Source organism: Artibeus jamaicensis, unplaced genomic scaffold, assembly GCF_021234435.1.
Source record: "Artibeus jamaicensis isolate MK-2021 breed Jamaican fruit bat unplaced genomic scaffold, CSHL_Jam_final contig_3230, whole genome shotgun sequence".
Lineage (NCBI taxonomy): Eukaryota > Metazoa > Chordata > Mammalia > Chiroptera > Phyllostomidae > Artibeus > Artibeus jamaicensis.
This window is the reverse complement of record NW_026521764.1, coordinates 5,334,125-5,347,822: the sequence shown is the minus strand read 5'-3', so window position 1 is coordinate 5,347,822 and position 13,698 is coordinate 5,334,125. Positions and strand designations below refer to the sequence as shown.

The window sequence follows — 13,698 nt, the reverse complement described above, 5'->3', positions numbered from 1 at the left end:
ATGGGCAGGATCGAGAGATGTTGTGATCTCCAACTTCCCCGACTTAGTGCTGATGGGGCCCCAGGGCGGGGGCGGGGAACTGGCGCAGGACACCGGCTGTGCGCATTTCTCAGGGCACCACACAGGTGCCACCTCTGCTGAGACGTCCTCGCCAGTGCCCAGGCCGACTCCCCGCTCAGACCACCACGCCCTCGGACCTCCCCACGTGCTTCGTCTGCGGGTCCCACGACTCACAGGCTCCTCCTCAGCGCCCAGCACAGGTCTTGGGCACAGTGCATGCGCTGAGGATAAAGGGACGGAGAATGCAGGGGAAGGGGCCCCCCCGCTGACCGCTGGAACCCCAAGCAGGCAGCATGCCTTCATTGTTGGGGACCCGCCGCCACATTCGGGCCGGGAGCCGCGGTTCTTATCTGCCCTGCTGCCGCACCTCCTTCCCCCCGACTCCCGGCAGTGGAGACGGCTCCCCACCCTTGTCTACAGGGGTGTGAGTTTAAAGGGCGGGATGGAGTGCTTTGAGGTTTTTTACTTTGGTGATTTTTATGTTAGTGGTTAAGATTAATAGCGTTTAGCAAAAGTAGCACTTTTGAGAAACAGAAAACAGACCAATCCCCCCCCCCCCCCCCCGCCCCGACTGCAAAGTTTCCCTGAAATCTGAGCGCTGGCCACAGGGAGAACACGGGCTGAGCCGGCCCCTGACGGCAGGCAGCCCCTGCCGCCCAGACACACAGGCCAGCAGGTGTGCCGCCCGGGCTGCCCCAGGGCCCGTGGCCTCTGGGGAAACCAGATTCTGCCAGACTTGCACCTTCCAGGCTGGCGGGGTGGCCTTACTTTAAGTCTAATAATACCACCACCCCGGCCCTCAGCTGGTTTTTCCACTTTTCTTCCTCATCAAAACTCCGAGCAACTTCATCCTCTCCTTGATGTAGAAAGAACACCAAGGCCCACAGGAAATTGAGAGTCACAGTCTCTCTGTGGAGGGCATGCGGTACCTGCTGCGGTCATTCAGGCCGGAGCACCGACAGCAGAGATCACACAGTCAAGGACACAATAGCCACGCCGGGTGTCCAGACTTTAGGTTTCATGGTGCCATTGGTGTGCGATCTTGAGAAGATTCCCTGTGTGGTCGTCCAGCGCTGGTCCTTCATCAGGGCAGCCCCTCCCAGTGTGGAAGTGGAGGCCTTTGCTCCGCCCACCACCCCGTCCTGGCTGCACCTCACCCCGCCCCTCCCCTCGCGCCAGCCCCACGTCAGACCACTCACTGCACGCCACAGGCAGCAGCCCTCTGCACAGCAGGGGTCCCAGTCCTTCCCAACACCTAAGATGTTTCAAAGACCGCCAACTGGTGGAGCTGAGGAACGAGCAGCCAGCACCCCACGGAGGCGTGTGGGTGGCACTGTGGCAGGAGATGCGGGCTCTGGCACCCTGCACCCCCGGGCTCCCAGCGCAGCTTGTGATTCTGGCAACTCACTGTCCCCCGGTGTCAGTCTGAAATGTGAGAACCGATTCTGAGACCGCAGGCAGCCAGCCCTCAGCACAAGGAGTCTGATATCAGTTACCTTCCATGCCCCACTGAAGTTGAAGTCCCTTTTCCCTCTTCAGAGGTCAGAGGATGTAAGCCTGCCACTATCAACTTGCCTGCCACCATTTGGTAGTTTTTCAAGACCAAACTCATTTTAAGATGTCTGCAATTGGAAACGTCTTTTTAAGCTCCTAAAGTCTTAGAAAGTGGGCGTTCCCATTGCTGTGTATAAGGAACAGGGGGGAAATCCTGAGTCTGGGTGGAGCCTGTGCTAACGCTAGTGATCAGGGTAGGCTTTGGCACCGGCGAACACGTCCCACCACAGCCACAGAGAGAGGTGAGGCAGGCTGTTTCTCCGCCAGCCCTGGAAGTGCCACGTGTTTCCAGAAGCGTGACTGTTTCCTAACTTCTCCAGATTAAGGCTGGTGTGCGGAACTGCCCGTTTTCCTCACAGCCGGACACACGTCACGTCCGTGTTCCAGCCTGGGAGGAGACAGAACCGACCCACTGGAGCCTGGGCTCGTGCTGCGCCCAGCAGGCTCTGGGTCCAGACTGGGTGCGACCCACTCCCTGCGGCTTTCATCGTTTCCAGTTTCAAAACTGCCCTCACCTAATTATTTGTGAAATCTCAGGCCTGGATGGAGAGCGTGAAGCTCTGATCCTGTTGGGGTTGCTGTGCCTTTTAGCCTGTTGGTCAAATGTTTATTTTTGATTTCCTGTTTTCTGACGAAGTGTGAGTGGTACTAGGGCACAGAGGTAGTTGGAGTTTCAATGGTCCGTCTTGCAACAAGTTCTCTGTGAGAACGAGAACATGAATGTTTCAGTAACTCTTCTTCTACAGAAAGGGATCCTACTGGGTGCTCCATGAACTTCTCAACCTAATAAATGGGATACGAAGCAGGTAGATGCACACTTCTGTCATTTGTGAGCCAGGAGACTCACATATTTTTACTATTTCTTGGAAAGTGAAGTCTTTCTCTGATGGCCATAAAACTGTCAACTGTCTTTCCAGTAGCTTAAAACCATCATTTTCAAGGTTCTGTGGTTGCCTGGCTCCAGCTAGGTAGTTCTCGCCTGAGTCTGTCTTGGCTGCAGCAAGATGCCGGGGGGGGGCTCGAAACACGAGTCGGCTTCCTTTCAGGCCTGGGCTTCTGGTGGGGTGGCTGGGACAGTGGGGAGGCTGGCAGGGCCCATGTACCCATCGACCATTCTGCGGCTGTCACTGCCCTCTGGAACCCGCTGCAGCAAGCTCTTACTCCCTCTAGATTAATGAGGGGCTCCTGCACCCTGCAGGCAGGAGGGACGGGGGCTGCAGGTGCAGAAGGCCAAGAGCAGGTAGGTGTGCAGGGCAGAGGGCCCTTGTGATTTGACTCACTGGACAAGCTCAGACTGGGAGCACAGCCACCTGGTCGCTATCTGGCACACCTCGGCCCGGCGAAGGCAAGGATTCTCTTCCATAGGACTTCTGGAAGGTGTTGATGTGAATCTCCAAGAAGGAAATGTAAATGGTAATAAGCACTGAACACATTTTGTTCAACTGCTCAACTTGTTCAATGACTCAACTGCTCTAACAATGGTGATGCATGTTCCAATAAATTCACTAACTCCAATGCCAGAGACCGTGCTCGGTGCTCATGAAACAGCATCAGCCGGTCCCTGTTCTCTGAGAGCTCACGAAGGGCTGCATGTGAAGAAAGAGAGAACATACCAGAATGCTTGAGTCGGTCACGGGACTGGACTCAGAAGCGGGGACGGCATCGAGGCCATGCTTTTGGAGACAGCCGCCGCCTCTGGGGGTCTGTGCACAGTAACTTCACGTGTCAAGCCCTCTCTTCCCTTCACCCCAATCTGGCAACAGCTGACTCGGAAACTTCCCAAGACCTGTGCTCTATTATCGCCTCTGCCATTTATTCTTTCTTAAATCTTCTACCAGTTACTCAGGTCCCTCAGCCAATCTAACGGAATGAGCACCAGTAACTTGTTTAACCTGTTACAGAGTAAGTCTAGGCAGCAAGTTTTACACAGAATATGCTAATAAGCTAGCAAAATCAATGAACAGAAGCCCAGAAAGGCTTTTTATGTACCATGTGAGATTTGTGGGGCAGTTTGAGGTCTGGAACTCTCCTGTTGCTGAGACTTCCATTAATCTCAAGATCATTCAAGTCCACTACAGGCCTGGTCCGCTCGGTGGTACTTACGCGTGGCAGGGAGCTCCCGCCACGGCGGAGACGCCGACTTCACACAGACCTGAACACGGACAAACTCTGATAGGGGGAGAGTGTCAGCTGTAAGTTTGTACTCGACTCTCCTGCCCTGATCCGCCTGCTTTCTTTAGGCTTTGTCCCCAGCCATCCCGAGGACAGTTTTATATAACTGCCCTTTCTTCACAGTGGAAAAGATTTGGAGGGAAGCTAAGTTGCAGGCAGAGGGGACTGTGTTTCTGTACAGTCTGTGGGGCTCACGTCCGTATTTTATGTAGAACGTGAACTCGGGGCTTTCCGTTTCAGGCGGAGGCAGTTTGGAATGACCCGAGTTGGCTGTGTGAACAGCTGCCACCCGGAAGCACACTATGGTTTTCCCCGCTCCGAGACACTGTATGACACCGTCTAATAGGTGGTATTTTTATCTCCTCCACAGAATGTGAATGGCATAAAGTACCATGCCAAGAATGGTCACAGAACACAGATTCGTGTCCGCAAACCATTCAAATGTCGTTGCGGTAAGAGTTACAAGACAGCTCAGGGCCTGCGGCACCACACAATCAATTTCCACCCCCCAGTGTCGGCCGAGATCATCAGGAAGATGCAGCAATAACATGCTGGTCGTAACTGTGCCAAGAAATCCTCACCAGCAGTTGCTGATTTTGAAAACAGCCACCTTTTTTCAGGGGGAGCATTCAGCAACCCTTTAAAGAATTAAATGCATGCTTTAAACTTTTTTCTGTAATTTTGGAATGATGTATCTTTGTAGAGTCAATGATTTTGTACATTTGCACATGTAATCATCATACCATTTTCATTACTTTGATATAAGGTGCTAAAAAAAGCTCTAGGTTCTCAGCACATTTACCCCAAAACAAACTACGGTGGAGGGCATGTTGCATACTGTTCTGGTGTCTTGCAGTGATCGCTGTTGGGGGGAGGAGGGGCTGCACTGAGGTTTGTTTTTTTCCCCAAGATTGTAACGTGATTGAGGTTTTTCAACACATCAACTATGTTCAAACCAAAATCATCATCAAACTGGTTACCATGCCTTACATAACGGAGTTAGAATTTGTGATTAGAAAGAGTTTAGGTAATGGAAATGTAAATTAAGAAAGAATGTTTAACATAATATGCTAAAAGTATTTTCATATTTAAATAACATACATAAAGGTGTGCTTTCTGTGTCTTATCTTGCAAGTCCTTTTGCCCTTTGAAAAGCTGAAAATCTTGCCATCTGACTTACCAATTACCTTAGTGTTATAAATAGCATCTTTGTGCAACAGTCTGTTCAGTTCTCATCGACCAAGCACATTCATTGAGTGCCTGGCTGGGTGCAAGGGGTTCGATTTGTGCAGACTGTTATCTGCAGACCAAGATACCCATTTAACGAAGAACTTTTCCCTGAGATCTGTTAGGAAACACTTTTAAATACTTACGTGCAAATTGTGTGTGTACATTAGTTCTATCTTCATCTTTAGGTGAAGTTTTAAAGCACTTTGTAGTTCTCTATTGCCAACAGAGTTAATGTTTTATGTGTTGCCAATTCTTACAACCACTGCCCTAATAAACCTGTGGGTCGCAAACAAGAATTAAAATTCTAAGCACGGTTCAAAGGAACATTTTTTGTTAAGGACCCTATCGCTCCTTCATGTTGTGTTTTTAGACTTTTTAAAGGCACTTTCCTATCACATTGGAGATGTCTGTATTCCATGGGAAATGTCTGTTTAGCTTTATGGAACAATTTGCCGAAAAGAAATTGAGCCTTATTGACAATTAAGTGCTTTCTTGCAGCAGGTGGTCAGGGTGACTAATCTGTGACCTGTCAGAGTAACCTACGTCTGGACCATCCCTGAGGTTTTTCTCACCAACAGTACCATCATGCCTTGCATGTTCTTTTCTCCCAAGTGCTATTCCTTAAACATGAGTTTACCAATTGCCTCATATGCAATAAAAGTTGCTGAGATAGCCAACTGCTCACAAAACTGGTGAAAAGCAGAGTTGCATTGCTTACAACTTTCTTCCTATTCTCATTTGATTCAAGTTTTACTGCTGGGAAGCAGGTGTCCCTCCTCAATTTTTCAGACATTTTGAAAAGACGAGACAATTCTGTTAGCCAGATGAGTAAGCTTCTATGTGCTTAAGTTGGAACTCACTCAAATGAGAAATTTTTAAGTTTTTGCAAAGACACTGCCCTCTAAGAATTCCCTCAGCTCTCCGCAGAGTGGTCTTGGTCCTGAACACACAGTGCTATCCTGGATGTTTAAAAAAGGGTGATCCAGACAGGAAAAGCCACTACTTGGTGCATAAGAAGGTCTTACTTGGCTATTTCCTCTCTACCTATAATTGACCAAAATTTTCTGTAGGCTAGCAATTAGCTTCGCTCCTTCTAGTGCAAGAAACCGCAGGCTGGATAAGTAGTTCAACAGCTAAGCAGTCATAAAATAGTCATCGTGCATGTTAACATTTCTTTCAACTGTAAAACAAATTCCAGTTTCTACTTGCTTCTTCATTGTGACAGTATTACTAAGCAGGCAAGGATGGGAATATTTTGTTATACCGTGTATAGTGAATGTATTGTACTGTGTCTGTGAAAACTGTGCTTTAAATTATATTTTCATATGTTTTGTTGGGGACAGAGCACATTAAGTTTGAAAGTGACAGAGGTTTTAGAACTGAAGGCAACTTTCTCGAAATCCTGTCAAGAAAAGCTGCTTATAAATGTAAATGAAATCACATTTAAAATAAACCGTCTCTGACCCAAAATAAACGTGGCTCTTCAGTTTCCACGGCACACTCATCATCACGTCTGCTAACACAAATCACCTTCCCGCTCAGCCCCTTACTCTTCCTTAGGCCGCCTCCCTCCACCGCTGCCCCGCCCCGAGTGCAGGGGATGCATGCAGATTGTATTTTCGGTTTTTGCCTGACAACAGAACATCAAAACATGGGAGGCAAAAAAAATGATAGAACTGTTTAGGAGAAATAAATCCACTATTTATTTAACTTGGGGACGTCAACATCCCTCTATCAGCAACGCAAGACCCAGCCGAACCCAACAGTGTCAACGAACTGTAACCAGCCCTCACCGAGCAACACAATACACGATGCCCAAGCCCACTCAGACCGCTCGCGGAGGAAGACTACTACTGTAAGCCACAAGACACACTTTAACTCCTAAGAATATAAATCATATACAAAGCATGCTCTCAGACCACAATGGAATTGGGCCTATTTTGATGTTTTCCAGCTGGAGGCAAAAAGCTACTCAAGTTCTAGACTAGTTAAGATAAACAATCCCATTTTACTGGTAGTAGTACTGATGCAACAAAATCACTCCCATCACCAAACATTCTCTCTGAAACAGCCGACTTGTACTGTGGCCCCAGGTCTGCTCTGTCCTAAACATCTGGCCTCTGGCTGCCTGATGCTGTTTTCCCCTTAAACTCGAAGACCTTTATAGAGGGTTCCAGCAGTAGGCACATTCTCTCCCAGAAACACATACAAGCAACATGCTGTGCGACGCAGCTCATATGCAGCGCCCCCAAGGCCACCACAGTGAATACGAGCATAACATCTTAAATAGCTAGTCTGCTTTTGACAAGCTTGAATATTTTCAGGATAAAAATGCCAGTACTTAATATTGTTAACATTCATAGTCTAAGAGAAAGAAATACAGTTCAAAAACCCTTTTTAAAATCCAGACTAAAAAAAAAAGATGTCCAAGACACTAGATTTAATGAAAAACTATCACAAATAAATTTGACAATTACCTCCAAAAATGTGTCCTCTTTAATGTTAATGAGAATACTATACACAGCAGAGACATAACAAATATGCTGTTTTCATCTGAGTTTCTGTGTTACATTTTTAATTACTGAGAATATTTCAAAGTTATACTCTCATTAGGAAAAGGTGAAAAAGGACACACTCTGTGCCTTCATGCCACTGCGCAGATCACGTGACGTGAAGCCACTGTGCTGGCCCCCCTGGGTCCACTTCCCCACGGGGCAGAAGCAGAACCAATTAGCAACGTGTGCTTCCCACTCCTAAAGCAAACATTTCTAATGTAAAAAATATCTGCTGTATTATAAGCATATGCTCTCATTCTATATACGGTTCCATTTCTAAAGCAAGTTAAAGAAGAAACCCCATTTCATGGGCCAAATTATGGAATTTTCTGTATTCAACGAATTACTTTGCAAGATTCATGATAAATGCTTTTTATTACATAATATTAGTAGTCATGCTCAATCACCAAGCTCAACAGAACCTTGTAAATATTCTGCTAAATAACACACTATAAGTACATATCTTTTCAGAGCAGCAACATTAAAATAATCCTTGTTTCCTTTAGTCATATATTTTGCAAACTGGGGAATAAATAAAAATATAAACACCCAAGAACGCCTTTTCTTAAGCAGGTAAGAAAAAGAGGTTAGAATTCTATTTATTGATAAGCCAAAGGCTGGCCCTACCCTAGTAACACCCAACTCCAAGGGGACCTTGGTCAGAAAAGCACCGTAGAGGGTGCAGGGAAGCGATCACCTGTGTTCTCCCTAGTGGTCTACTGGAGATCATCTTTTAAAACTGCTAAGCTGTATGATTAACTAGTAATAAAAAGCAACTAGTCAAAATTTAAAACATTCTGATCAAAGTGGGTCTGCACGTGCCGCTCGAAGCCCTGCTGGTCGTAGTCGGGCGGGAACTGCTCGCTGCACATGGGGCACACCTTCCAGTGGCTCTCCACGTGCTCCTCGAACTTGCTCTGGTCGTAGTTGGGAGGGAACATCAACTCACAGAGGGGACACTTCTTGTGGACATCGAAGCTTGAAGAAATAAAGAAATGAAAGAATTACGTATTTCTAGTAAATTTCTAGCAGTATGGTATCTTTCAGTAAATAACAAGCCTACATTTATCTAGTTAAGCTGATATTCATTGTAAACAATTTATCTTGAAAGTCCATTTATTCCAGAAACCTTTTCTTCCTCCTAAATGCTGGCTACTGACAGCTGTGTGAACCATTCACAAAGCCTCTAAATTGTTTCACAAGTGGATGGACAAAGAAAAACCTTTCCATTAAAATCTCTAAAATGCAATCACACTATGTAAAATGAGGCTTAGTGACAAGAATTCTTCAATTTGTAACTAACAGAAGGGGCCTCACGTAAGCCTGCAGAAGTAATGCGACTTACTTCCCGACAGCGCTCCTTGGTTTAACCACTCGGAGCACCTGCAGCACTGGCTCCCAAAGGGTTTCGTGCCTGGAAGGCATACGCACCCCGCTTCCCTGGGCCCCACCCCGAGAAACTTAGGTTCAGAAGGTATGAGGTGGGTCCCTGATCACATGCGTTTCTAACAAGTTTCCAGGAACCAAACTTTGAGAACCATGTTCCATGTAATCGATATTCTACATAAGAAAGAAAAATTACCTGGAATCAAAGCAGAAGCCTGCTGCGTGCCCGTGCAGACGTTTACTGGGTCGGTCGGGAGCAGGGGGCACATTCTCGGCCTCCTGCAAAAGATAATCATGCAGCTTTTGAGGACGTTGAGACTGAACCTAAGTCCTTAATCCAATCACACCCAGTACACAGAAAATAAGATTCCTCTTTCAAAGACTTTACTTCTGTTACCATTCGATTCGATTTTCACAAAGTCGGTTTTCTTACCAAATATTTCACTGTGAATTAAGTGTTACTGTCTTGAAACGAGCAGAAGTCAGTGGAATGGAAAGTATACCACACCTGTGTGTGTGAACAAGGTAGAGATCATCCGGCTTTTTTGAACCTACATGTAGGTAACTTTGACTTTTTATTGTTCCATGAAAATCTCAACCCTGCCTTCTTTTTCCTGTTACTCTCGCTTGGTACCTTAATTTGCAAGTAAATACAAACTAGGTAAACCTGTCGGTTTGCAGCACAGGCACTGGGGCTCACACACACGCCAGCCCAGCTGAGTACCATGTTAAAGCAAAGCACCAAACCACCAGTCTCAAAAGTCTGGAGTGACGGAACAAAACTCAAAATCAAGTATTTGATTACAGATTGTCAATGAAGACCCCTAAAAACCTGTAAATCTGAGTTTCGATATAAAAGAAACACTGGCTCGAAGTTCCAGGCCGGACCCCTGCGGTCACTCTTTGGAGACCTGTGTGTGCTCCGTCGGCACCCGACGCCCTCTCGTCGCTCCAGAGCAGCCGCGTCATGGCAGGTGCCCGTCCGCCTCCTCCCCTGGGCAGTCACACTTGCCCCAGAGCCGCCACCCGTGGGCTGAGGAGTCTGTCATGGACAAGGTACCAGAAAAGCGTCTGGTATGCAACCCGACATGAACGAACAAACTGAGGTGACCTTTTGGGGGCAGGGGGTGCCTACTGTTCCGATGGTGACCCCTCCTGAATGCTCAGAGAAAGGGCTTGAGAGGCTTTTTCTTTCCTGTCCATCACATGAGAAAATGCTTTTGTTTACATTCATGATTCCCTTAGGATATACTTGGGCCAAAGAAAAATACAGGAGAGATAATGAAGGATTGGGGAAAATATAAGTACTTATATATTTCAAATATTAAAAGTCTTCAGGTAACTAAAACCCAGACAGCTTTTAAATCTACAGATACAAAAAGGAAAAATAATGCAGAAGATCATTCAACCTGCTAAACTTTTTTTTGAAATACTTTATTTATTTTTAGAGAGAGGGGAAGGGAAGGAGAAAGAGAGGGAGAAAAACATCAATGTATGGTTGCCTCTCATGTGTCCCCTACTGGGGACCTGGCCTGCAACCCAGGCATGTGCTCTAACTGGGAACTGAACCAGTGACCCTTTGCTTCACAGGCCGTGCTCAATCCACTGAGCTACACCAGCCAGGGCTCAACTTGCTAAACTTAAGATGACTGAAACACAGAAACTGCTTCAGCAACTACGTATCAAATAATAATGAACAAAGTTTTCTCGTTTTCCTTTGAAAAAAGAAAACAATCTTTGAAATGGCATTTAGGGAAATAGACTTCTGGTCAAGATAGAGGCATAGGTAAACACGGCTCACCTCTTTGTACAATCACAGCAAAAATTACAACTAAACTACAATTATCACCCAGAATCATCAGAAAGCGGAGCTGTATGAAGTCCCACACCAAGGAGTTAAAGAAGTCACCTCCAGACAGGCAGGAGAGGCGGAGACCTGGAATGAGCGGCCCCACACCCACACATGGATAAACACCAGGAGGGATACCTGTTGAGCAAGAGATCCCAGAACCCAGGGTTCTGGTACCAGAAAGGCAAATCCCCACAACTTCTGGCAGCAAAAACCAGTGGGAGTTGGGGCAGTGGAAGAAACTGTGATTCTCAGGTGTCACTTCTTAAAGGACCACAGAAGACTCAGGACTCGCACAGACTCACTCCCTCTGGGCTTTAGCACCAGGGCAGCACTGGAAGGGCACCAGTGGCACACGGGGAGAAATAGAAGTGTGTGGCATCCGGGGGAGCACCAGGGCACAGCTTCCTCCCGAAGTTTCGGAGCTCAGGCAGGGGCCACAGTCCCATTTCTGAGCCCTCCACACAGAGCCACAGAAAGGTGACACTGTATCTGAGACTCCATCAACTTGGCTCACATGGGTTGCCCGGCCCTGGCAAGTACCTAGAGCTCTGTCCCCTCCAACTTATGGGTGCACTTTCCTACAACAGGCCATGCTACTAAGACAGGGAGTTGAAGCAGCTCCACCTAATACACAGAAACAAACAGAGAGAGGCTGCCAAAATGAGGAGACAAGGAAAGATGGCCCAAATGAAAGAACAAAATAAAACTCCAAACAAAATGGAGATAAGCAATTTATCAGAGGCAGAATGCAAAACACTGGTTAAGAATACTTAAGGAACTCACTGGGTACGTCAACAGCATAAAAAAAAAAACCAGGAGGAAATGAAGGTTACACTAAATGAAATAAATAAAAATTTTCAGGGAATCAGCAGTGGAGGGATGAAGCCAAGAGCAAACCAATGACTTGGAACATAAGGAAGAAAAAAAATTCAATCAGAACAAGAATTAAAAAGAATCCCCAAAATGAGGGTAAGATAAGGAGCCTCTGGGACAACTTCAAACAGACCAACGCTCGAATCATGGGGGTGCCAGAAGGAGAAGAGAAAGTGAATTAAATAAAAATGAACACTTACTTGAAAAAAAAAGAAATGAAAGAAAACTTCCCTAATTTGGTGACGGAAACAGACATGCAAGTTTAGGAAGTAGAGAAAGTCCCAAACAAGTTGAACCCAAAGAGGTTCACTCTAAGACACATCATAATTAAAATGACAAAGTTAAAGATGAAGAGTTTTAAAACCAGCAAGAGAATGCAGAGAGTTACCTACAAAGGAGTTCCCATAAGACTGGCAGCTGATTTCTCAGAAGATACTTTGCAGGCTAAAAGGGACTGGCAAAAGGTACTCAAAGTGATGAGAAGCAAAGACCTACAACCTAGATTGCTCTATCCAGCAAAGCTATCATTTAGGATGGAAGGACAGATAAAGTGCTTCCCAGACAAGATAAAGTTAAAGGAGTTCATCATCACCAAGCCATTATTATATGAAATGTTTATAAAGGGACTCATTTTAAAAAAAGATCAAAACAGTGAACATTAAAATGGCAATAAATTCACATCTATCAACGATTCAATCTTAAAAACAAACTAAGCAAACAAGCAGAACAGAAACAGAATCACAGATACGGAGAGCATTTGGAGGGTTATCAGTTGGGAAGGGGAAGAGTAAGGGAAAAGGTGCAGGGATTAAGACCTACAAACTGGTATATGCGGACAAAGGCATGTTAGGAACTATACACCTAGGTAATGGAGAAGCCAAAGAACTTGCGCACATGACCCATGGACATGAACTAAGGAGGGACTGACAGAGGGAATGGGGGTGCTATGTGGAAGGAAAAACTGAGGCAACTATAATATCATAATCAATAAAATATATTAAAAATTAAAAAATGGCACTTAGGAAAATAGAAAAGATAAAAAGGAAAGTCTTGATATTCTACCTTTACTTGATGACATTCAAAATACTTGATGACAGACAGAGCTTACACCAATTTACAGCCTCCACAAAGCAGTCGGCTGGCAGGAGTTCACCGCTAGTTAAGACGCTAGACTCAGACCACCTGCCAGACAGGTCGGCCCTGTTGTAATACACTGAGGTGAGAGGAGAGCAGTTTATACTGAGCAGTCCTAAGTCACATATACGTTGGTAATAATGGCCATATTATTTTGTGTCTTTTATCACCTATTACCTAACAAAACAAAAGCGGGACTCAACTAGAACTCCAGATATTATAATGAGACATACTAAGCACATTCCAGTGAAATAAGAAATCCTATCACCTGCTCAGAGAACCGTTCAAATCCAGAAGTATGTAGTAAGTTATATGAGTAGACAATCCATAAAGTCTCTCATGATATTGACATGCAAAATGACCAGTCAAACATCACTCACAAATACTACCTTCATTCTGTTTTACTCATCAAGGACAGTTAGTTTCCAAGCCATATGAGGTTAAACACAACCAATTAGGGTGGGAAGTGAGACTAGTAAGGCAGGCCCACTGCCGGCAACAGCTACCGATAAAAAGAAAAACAGACAAAACTCTAAATGTCGATAGTATTCCAACATTGGATCCCACAGCTTCACATCTTAAAAGAACATGATAGCATGTTTAATGTTGACTTTTAAATTCATAAACTTAGGCCATCAAGGTTATATTAGATATTCTTTAAGAAGGCAGAGAATCATGTATTCTAGGTTAGAAAGATTTCCACCCCAAAACTACTAAATTAGGTTTTAGAACTGAAAGCTGTCAACCCAAAAGAATTTTGAATAGCAGGTTTTTAAGTATCAGTGCCTAGTAGTTTAGTTAAACTGCTAAGATAATCCTCTAAGCAAATTTTATTGGAAATGCCATACTGAAATCTACTTTGAACAGTTCCAAATAATTAAA

General features: G+C 45.4%; 2 protein-coding genes across 6 annotated transcripts in view; one reads left to right on the top strand and one right to left on the bottom strand.

The window, feature by feature from the left end:
* The window catches only part of JAZF1 (JAZF zinc finger 1), a 298,667-nt gene extending 292,177 nt beyond the window's left edge, over positions 1-6,490 (top strand). The window contains exon 5 of the mRNA XM_037126575.2: positions 4,157-6,490. Within this exon, the coding sequence (XP_036982470.1) occupies positions 4,157-4,333 (177 nt within the window). The 3' untranslated portion in view covers positions 4,334-6,490. The remainder of the gene's footprint in view (positions 1-4,156) is intronic.
* A 205-nt stretch (positions 6,491-6,695) lies between these two features.
* TAX1BP1 (Tax1 binding protein 1) overlaps positions 6,696-13,698 on the bottom strand; it is a 106,245-nt gene continuing 99,242 nt past the window's right edge. For all 5 annotated transcript variants that reach the window (XM_037126463.2, XM_037126461.2, XM_037126464.2 and 2 more), the window contains 2 exons: positions 9,154-9,236; positions 6,696-8,549 (listed from right to left, as the gene is read on the bottom strand). In XM_037126463.2, the coding sequence (XP_036982358.2) occupies positions 8,348-8,549; positions 9,154-9,236 (285 nt within the window). In that variant the 3' untranslated portion in view covers positions 6,696-8,347. The remainder of the gene's footprint in view (positions 8,550-9,153; positions 9,237-13,698) is intronic.